This window comes from Grus americana, chromosome 2 (assembly GCF_028858705.1).
Source record: "Grus americana isolate bGruAme1 chromosome 2, bGruAme1.mat, whole genome shotgun sequence".
Lineage (NCBI taxonomy): Eukaryota > Metazoa > Chordata > Aves > Gruiformes > Gruidae > Grus > Grus americana.
Window position 1 is genome coordinate 133,931,202 of NC_072853.1, and position 9,374 is coordinate 133,940,575.

A 9,374-nucleotide genomic window follows, 5' to 3' on the forward strand; every position below is an offset into this window, starting at 1 on the left:
AGTATTTTTATTTTACACAAAAATCACCTGATCCACAGAACTGAAACCATTCCCAAATTTTTCCTTCCAAAAGGGGTTTAATGTTGCACAGTACTGATCAGCCAGGCTGTCTCCGTTAATTCCTAGGCCCCAGCTTTTCAGACGGTTGGGCCAAAGGTTCTTGGAGTTGGGCAGGTAACCTGCCTGGGGCATTGCCGTAGCTCGGCACAGATGATGACTGCTTCTGTTAAATGGGGGCTGAGGAAGTTTTCCTGAGCTAGCAGTTTTGATTAATAGCAACCAGTGGATCTTCCATATAATTCCTTTTCACAATGTGTTTTGGCAGTAAATTCAGTCATACTTTTTTATTTTACTGTTTTTTGTCTCCTCGGTTAATTTGATTTGGGGGTGGGGGGGGAAGGCCTTGTCTTATGGACTATTACCCCTTTCCAGCAGTAAGAGTCCTAGTGGGTTCACACAGAAGCTGTTCCCTTTGTCTTACTGTTCTTTTCTGGGCACTCCTTTTGTTACTGTGCTCTTTGAGACAGGATATGGTTCTGGTTACTAAATGTGGCTTCACATAATGGCGTAATGTTTGCTTGAACCTGCCTCTATCTATCCAGTATTACTTCTCTGCAGCAGCAGTAAAAGGCAAATGGTTTCAGGGAATGATCCAAAGTTACTGCTATGTATCCCTCCTAACAGGAAATGTCTGATTTAGAACTCATCTCTCTGTAAGACAGCCAAGGTTATCTTCCCCCCGTGCAGATTACTTATTGACAAGTATCATGAAGCATTTGCAGTCAGACTTACCCCCATTACCTTTATTTTGTGGGCTAAAATGTTTTCTCTGCATAGTTTAACTACATTTAATAAATGTTCCTTGCTTAATTTGCAGAACTATCTGCTGCCTTGTATCAAAGAGGAGGTGAACTCAGGGGCACTTACTCCTAAAAGAACAGAGGCTAGACACAGCAAGAAAACATGACCAGTCTGAAATGAGGGAGAAGGTTGGTGTTTTTTTAAAAAAAAAAAAAAAAAAACAACAAACCCAAACCACACACCTCCCCCTGTACAACACAACCACAGGCGAAAAAAAACCCAAGGTCACTTTCTCTGAGCATTACAAACAGCAGCTGCTGCACAGGGAAGAGATGCAGGCACAGTTGAAGTAGTTTGTGGGATGATGAGGGGGGGAAAAGGTGGTTACCCTCAGGATCTACTGGTCCTGCTTCCTGATGCATGGCAGAGCAAGCTTCTCCAGAAGGAATCGATCCTAGTCTAATGATGAAAGCCCTGTCCTGTAGTGGACAAAAGCATCTTGCTTTACATAGACAAGTTTTATTACCATCTTGAAGTTCTTCTAACTGGTTATTAGCCCATGCAGCAGTCAGATGAAGAACACTCTGCCCAGTGACTTCTGAAAGTGCTGAACAGTCCGTTGGCAGCAAGTAATGCTCAGTGACTGAGGGCTTCCTTTAGAACTACTTTCACCTACTTCAAAGGAGCTGAAGGTTTACATTGCCATAGCATGTTGCCTCAGTGTCCCTTTTCCAGAAACTAGGTGAGATGAAAACTAGGAGAGGGGCCAACTGCACACTTAAATGAGCTGAAGGTTTTAACATGAAGACAAGGACTTGGAGCTCTTCCGGTTTTGGGGTTTGTTTTTTTTTTTTTTACTAATAAAAACCAGACTGGCCTTGGCTGAAAACCAGACTTACTGTTCTGTTAACTCAAGACGCATTTATTTGTCACTGCGGCTCTGGGCTTTTCTGTGCTCAGTAACACCACTGTTTTCTCTCCTCCCTCAACTCAGAGCATGACTTGCTTCATCGTGACCAGAAGCAAATGGCTTAATACAAGAAGCCTCATCTAAACTGTACTATTTCAGGTAGTTTTTCCTTGTAGCACCCAAGTTGTTTTTGCACTGCCACTACAGGCAGGTCTTTCAAAGACACTAGAAAACAACTACTGTAGAGACTGAGCAGGAGTTTCAGGGTAAGTAGCTTAAGCAGCTGTCTTTGCCCCACTCTTCTCGCTGCAAACTGCTGAGACGGGGCTCCCCCAGGAAGCTCCCGTATGACAGGATTTCTTCTTTGGCATTTTAGGGTTGGACTCTATCTTAAGGTCTTTTCCAACCTAAATTATTCTATCATTCTGATCATTTCTGCAGCTTGTTCAGAACTTTACCGAGACACATCCAATAAATACGTTGTTTACATTGATCATCTGCAGTGGCTGTTACATCAGTAATCAAGACTCTCTGCCTCAGATCTGTGAAGGCACACTCATTTCTCCTTCCACTCGGCAGCTGTGTTAAGTTCTCGTCTCAAGATGGTCACTGCTGTTAGGAGTCAGTCCAAATATAAAGTCTTCTGGCAGTGACTGTGGAGTTATCTGTGCTAACTGGTCATCGTAGGAACCGAGAGTCCATAGCTTCTCCAATTCATAAACCTCTCGTGTCTCTGGCAGCATGAAATGCATCACTATGCTACCTGCATAGAACAGAAATTCACAATAAATTAATGTGAACTGCAAAGCATGACTACGCTTCCAGCTGCACAAAGAGTTCAAGTTTGACCCCCGTTCTGGCTAGATATAACAGGTCAGCTGGTGGACGCTGCTGCTTAAGTTGCTGATTCCAGTTCTTGAAGTGTGAGGAATTGGTCAGTCCTTCAAAAAGACTCCAAGACTACACAGCCAGGAGAATGAGAGGGACAATAGTCTGGTTTAAATTAAACCACTATCACAAGACTCAAGACCAAAGAGGTAAGCTGAAAGACATTTTACCTGAAAGAGTCCCGTCCCTAAGTTTACAGATGGACTTTCAGCTTTCCTAGATTACCAACAACATCCAGCTATAGCCAAGTAATTTTCCTGAGGTGTGTTGCTTACACTTCTTGGGTGGTTTTTTTTTTTAATAATGAAACAGGTCCAAACTTTGATGTAATAAGGTTTTTTTCTTTCTTACAAGTTTTCATTAATTCTGTTCCAATAATAGCAGAGAATGTTAATTCCAGTGTATTGCTAATGCACTTTTTTCCTAGTTATGCCCTTAAATTTCAATCTGTTTTCAGTTATAACTATTAAATCATTGACAGTAAAGTAATCAAGGCTTAACATCACTGGCTGCGGTGCTCCTCACCCACCCATGCTCTCTTTTCAGCCAAAACACAGTTAGAGGGTGAGATTCTAGAGCTAGCAGTGAAGGAGAAATGCTTTCTGAATGCAAAGTCTTTTATGTTTGTGCAGAGAGTTTCACACTTGTAGAATAAAGAATTAAACTCAACTTCTTAGGACTGAGGTTTTACCCCATGTCACAGTATGATCTGGACAGTGGAAAAGTCTGTACAAAAGTTCACTCTAGGGCAGCATGCAAAGACCCCCCACTCCTCCAGACAGGGATTGTATAAGCCTGAGAAAATTGACTGAAGTAGCTTTTCTCTTTCCGCTACTGTTATTTTTGATTTATTAAGATGTGTTTTAGTCACTCAAGAGTAGCTATTGCTTTCTTTTCAGTGCCAATGATCTTTAGTGAGAATTTAGTATCTCAACGAGTTCAAGCAACAACTGGAATTCCAAAACAGCAGAGTACTGTGAACACTCCACAGCAACCACGGGTCACGGTGAGATGCTTCCTTCAGCAAAGGGCTCATGCAGACCTTCTTATTTGTCAGATTCACAAATATTTACCAAAATCAATGCACAGCCAGTCATCTGTCTCTTTCCCTTCAATCTGAGTATGAGGATCACTTTCTTCTCTGTGATGCTTGTACTGAGAGAGAAACAATGGCAGAAAATTAAATATTTCACATTTATTTAAAAGCACTCAAACCTAACAAGACTTTGCTGAGTTGTCTAGAGTTGTTTTAAATCTGAAATGGGTTAGATTACTTAACATTCCTTCTGAGGTCTGCAAAAAAACCCAAAAAACCAAAAAAAATCCCACTTGCAGCAGTGGAAAGTAAGTACAGATTTCTCAATGGGATTTAGTATCAAATCTGAATTCTAACACTCTGAATTCCTATACAGTTATCCATGAATTTTATAGGTGTCCATTTTTTCTCATGATGAATATTGAATGCAATTTCTTAGCGTTAGTCTTTCAGTTATAGATTTCCTGTAACTGCCATTACCACTAAGTTTTTTCTCCTTTCAGATACCATTCATTGTTGTTTCATATTGGCTAGTTAAGGATGCAAAAATGGAGATGCCAAGCTTATCCTCTTCTCAGATGGGAGAGTGGGGAGAAAACAAGTTGCAATCCATGCCATGAGGAAAGCACTCAAACAAGCCTCCCGCCTCTTGAGAGCACGCTCTCGATGCTCAGTGCAAGATGGGGGGGGAAGCACAACCAGCACACAGGTTTCCAAGCTATGAACCACTGTCAGAGAGGGAGCAGGTAGCTCAAAGCTGAACTGCAAAAGCTCAGTGAGGGCAAGGCAGTTGGTTCCCTATCCAACACAGTAGCTTTCCTAGATGCCAGCTTGAGAGGCCCAGCTCTCCCCACCTAGCCCATAAAGAACCTGAGCACTCACCAGAGCTGAAGAAATTTGACAACTAGAGGCTTAAGTACTGTCTCTTTCAGATCTGGCCATAACCTACCTGTTTCTTCACAAGAAACATCAATAGAGAAAAAAATAAAATAGTGAAGTCAGCTGCATCTTCACAGAGCTTCTTTATTCAAATTTCTACCTTATTTCTAGTGGAAGCAGTCAATCAAATGAAATATGAAAACCTTTTTCAAGCTGAAATTAAAAAACCAACCAAACAAGATTTATTTCAGCACAAGGCCACAAGGAAAGAGAGTGAAACCGCATAGCTCTAATGGTCCTCTCTCCTATGACAGACAAAATACAAAATAACAGGTTGTAACAGCATGGCCTGGCCAGCAAATGAGTCCTGCTTCACTGGGAAAGCAATTATCCCAAAATACAACTGTTGCTGGTCATTCCCACGCAATGTTAGCTGCTGGACAATGGCCCCCGTTTGCAAACCACCATGGAGACCTTTCAAAATGTAATTCAGAACAAGTTCTACCATCCTTTCTTTATGATAGCTTGTGAGATATCCTCAAAAGCAGACAATTGTCAAGGACTCTCTGAAAGTCTGCTTAAAATACTACAGTGCCCAGCAGGCACTGTTGTCAATTATGTAACAGAGGTTGGAAAGGCTGATCCAGTCTGAAACCAGACTAGAAGGGGTAAGCAGTAGTTGGGACTTTGCCGTTTACAAACTACTGAAAGAAAAGTGGGAAAGCCTCATGCTACACAAGCACCTCTGCATTTTAGTGTAAATCATGCATTACTATAACATTTCAGATACTGTAATGGTAAAGCTAGCCAGCAGCCTAGCAGCAATCCCAAGCACCTACTCTGCTTTACATCTTAAGCTTCAGGTTACTTTTTGGCTCGAAAACTTTCAATGCCAGGCAAGCTCAGCCACTCCTGAGTACTTGGCCAGGCTTCCCAGTTTCTCAGGATGCCCAGGAGGACACCACATCTCCCCAGAGGCTCTGCCCTCACAGAAGAGCTGCTCTCACAGCCACCAGAGGGAGCAGCCAGTTGTAGCACAGGCATGTTTTTGGAAGGTGGGTGGCACTCACTGCTATCTCCTAGTCTGGAAGAGATGAAGAGCTGTTGATTTAACACCAGCAAGTTATGCAAGTAATAGAGTACATATTAAGCACTTAAATTTAGTACATTCAAATCACCTAATACAATTTCTAACTTGAGGCAAAATTTTAGTTTGCAAAGATGCATCAGTTCCTGCGGAGAACACAAGAAACTCCCCTCACCTGCTCAGAAAGGCACTGAAAAGCAATACCTTCTTCCCCTCTCCCATTCCCACCCCCCTCAAGTCTCACAGTTGAAACCAATGGGACTGGAAGGAAGAAAGTAAAACCAAGAGCCAAAGAACAAATGGGGTCAGGAAGGGAAGGAAAGTGCGTGAAGAAAAGGCAAACTACAGGTTGAGTACAGACAGCTGACTGAGATGGGGGCTAGTCATACTCCTCACACTGTGCTTTGTAACAGCTGGCTCTTTTCCAGCCATAAAGTTTCTCCCTCCCTGAATTTGGTCCTCATCCCTAAGCTCTACCTGTATTCTTATTCTGATCTTTATTTTTGTACTGAAAAGCTCACATTCCACCACAGCCAAACAGTGAAAGATTTCTGTGCAAGGATGGCTGCTGCTTCTCCTTTCCTCCTGTACACGCACAGTACGATGACTATTAATTAGCAGTTTGCTTTAGTAAGCCCATGAGGGGATCCTGTGCCTCATAACATGCCATCTTTTTTCCAGCCTTATAATATACGAACGAATCTGGAAATTTTAGGGATTAGGGTTTGAGAACAGTCAGATTAAGCTATTTTGAATGAGTGGGAATAGCTATGAAGCTTGATGGACAGAAGACAAAAGTGGACACAGGTCATCATCACCACTTCACATCATTCTCATTCTAGTTACCAAACTGTGCTAATGTCACCACTGTTCTAAATACAGCAAGGTCTGTTTTTAAAATATATTCTCTACACGTTGAGTAGTACCACTAAAGAAAAAAAGTACAGTTAGTTGCTAGATGTATTCAGGACTAAATGACATTTCAGCTTGCCTGGTATACCCCTACATGTGCAATCCCAGGGAAATTCCTTTCACAACATTTAAAACCATTCCACAAAACACAGAGAGTGCAGCGGGAACTGTCTTACCATTTTCAGCATGTAATGTGCCATTGCATGGAGATGTCGTGTTGAAGATCCGCTCACAATTATAAAATAATTACAGTATTTTATTTCTGGAGGTAGCTGGATGACACAGATGTCTTTAGCATTTTCTTGCCTCAGCAGAGCTACAACAAAGTCAATGTTGAACTTTGGAAGAATAGTATCTGGAACAGACAGAAGAAAAAATACAATGGCAATTTATCTTTTTAATTGCAAAAATCAACCACTTAGGAAAACATAAGATGGCAATGAACTGAATTACAGCCTAAGCTGGCCACTCACTATGGAGTTTGGTTTGATACTGACAATGAAACATGAACCGCAGATTTTTAAAAATAATTTTTAAAACCATCAAAGTTGAGAACTAAGCACTCTTCTGGTAAATAACACTATCACTAGATATAGCAGTTAGCAAAGAAAGTTTCTTTTAGGTAACTTCTTGTTGTTAGTACTTAAGAGTCAATGCTATCATCAAATATTTGTCAGTTAAGATGAATGAAATGTAAGTACTTCAGCAGACATTATTAAAACAACAGACAAAATTAAAAATATTTCAGAACAATGCTTTTCAACAGGCCTGTCATAATACATGGTGATGAAATTACTCTGAAATCTTAAGTAGATGAAATCAATATATTGAAAATGGAGTTTATGTAATGCAGTGTGAAGGTACTTTTATCTTCACACTGAGTAAAGCCAAGTCTTCTTTTCCCTAGCCTGTTCTGCCACAGAGGATTACGATATTGTAGACAAAGCTCTAGTCCTTCAACAGTTTAAGCAAGCCATTTTAGAAACTAGTAAATTAGTGCAACTACCTTCTGTTCACACCACGAAATCAGTTTATTTCTAATTTGCCCCAATTAGGTAGATGCAACTTGTGTGCATACTTAAGGCATAATTTGAATCTGTCAGCAATGCGTGCCTGCCACTATAAAGTGAACGTTATTTCAGACTGAGCATCAGCACAAAGCCAAGCTTTATATTTACCAATATAAAGAAAAAGCCAAACAAAAGAACAATAGTTACATATAATTATACACATGAATGGGGATATGAAATTGGAAATCAGACCTCTGTAAATGAAAGCCTTTGAGCTTAGGGACTCATGCACTCTTTCAACTTTTGCTGTGGTCACACATGCAGAAAATTAGCAGTGGCCACAGCTCCTCCAGACGCAGCGCTTACAAAAGTTAAATATTTGCCTGGTAGCCACATGTGAAGTCTCTAGTGCCTACTTAGAGAATGAATGGTCTAAACAACCCCAGGCACGCTCTGCCACACTGAATGTCATGGTCAGATCTAGGCTAGAGAAGATTTGCAGAACAGCTACAACAACAAACCAGCTCTGTGTACACAATGCTTATACCCATAACCAGCCATGGTGCTACGAAAACTGTTATCTATACGGGGAAATTTCTTTGCAAGCATGTATCAGAGAAATACACCTCCAGCTCAGCACCACAACTGTTACAAAAGTTCCTCTATGTATCTGCACACAGGCTCGGTCTACATTAGCCACCGACTCCCCACTTCACAGCAGGCCTTAGGAGGTGATGCTGGTTCAGCACAAACACCGTGACCCTGAGGCCCGTGGTCTCAGCCGAGGTAAGGACGATTCCATTGCACTAGGCAGCCCCAAGATCCTCCCGCAGCTGCGAAATGAGATTCCGTGCATCCTCAACAGTTACTTTCTTCCCGAGGCATTACATTTCGCATAGGGCACCATTTCACAGAGCTGGAGGGCGCAGGGCACGGCCCAGGGCCTTCGGGTCGGCGGCCTCCTTGACATGCCGCCTCACGATCACGCTTGGGCCTGCCAGGCCTGCGCCTTACCTCGCCCAGAGGCCCTGACACCACGTTAAGCAGCGTTTCACGCCCGCGGAATTGCCAGCTCTGAGGGCGCTTGAGCAGTGCCTTACCAGCAGGGGAAGGCCTGCTCCACACACGCGCTCCCTCACTCAGTGAGGCCGCGGGCCTGCAGGAGCCTACTGAGAACACCTGGAGAATGATTAAGCTTACAGTCATGACAGAACCAGACTAAAGTACGAAGCGGGAAGTCAAAAGGACCACGGCCAGTACCGCCCACCGGGAGGACCCGCAGGTTTACCCCAGCACCTCGCCCCCCGCCCCGCGGCTAGGCCCTACCTGCCGCCTGGCGCTGCTCCACCTCCCCCAGCGCCCCGACTCCGCCGCCTCCTGCACCCCGCGCCGCCACGCAGGCCCCGCGGGGAGCCCCGAACACTCGGGGGGGCGGCTCCGGCCGGAGGGCGCCCCCCCCCGCGGCGGAGACAACCCGCAGCAGCCGGCACCCCGCCAACACCGTCCGCCACATGCCCTCCGCCGCACTCCGACACCGCGTCCCGCCCCTCCCCGGCATGACGCCCAGCGATTGGCTAGCTGCGGAGACGCCCCTCTCACCTCACTGGTGCATTTTGCCGTCGGTCGGGCAGGGCCGTTGGGCGCGTGCGCAACGCCTGTCTTGAAGCGGCGGCGGGCTGAGGGGGCGTCCGTTGTCGGGCTGCGTCCGTACCTCTACCCGTAGTCGGGCCCCGGACGTGTTGCGGCCGTGGTGGGGCGGCCCTATGCTCGGCCCTGGGGAGCCCCACGGGGAGCGGGCGCTGTCTGGGGAGCGACTCCTCTCCGAGCAGCGGCTGCTGGGGCCGTCGCGTT

At 44.5% G+C, this 9,374-nt stretch overlaps 1 protein-coding gene across 1 annotated transcript; it reads right to left on the reverse strand.

Moving 5' to 3' along the window:
- Positions 1 to 1,008: 1,008 nt before the first annotated feature.
- On the reverse strand, positions 1,009 to 9,056 carry MALSU1 (mitochondrial assembly of ribosomal large subunit 1). The gene is made up of 4 exons (XM_054814620.1): positions 8,850 to 9,056; positions 6,690 to 6,868; positions 3,673 to 3,754; positions 1,009 to 2,474 (listed from the first exon to the last, which is right to left on the reverse strand). Exons 1-4 carry the CDS (start codon positions 9,034 to 9,036, stop codon positions 2,296 to 2,298), a joined length of 627 nt encoding a protein of 208 aa, XP_054670595.1. The 5' UTR covers positions 9,037 to 9,056; the 3' UTR covers positions 1,009 to 2,295.
- Between the last annotated feature and the right edge of the window lie 318 nt (positions 9,057 to 9,374).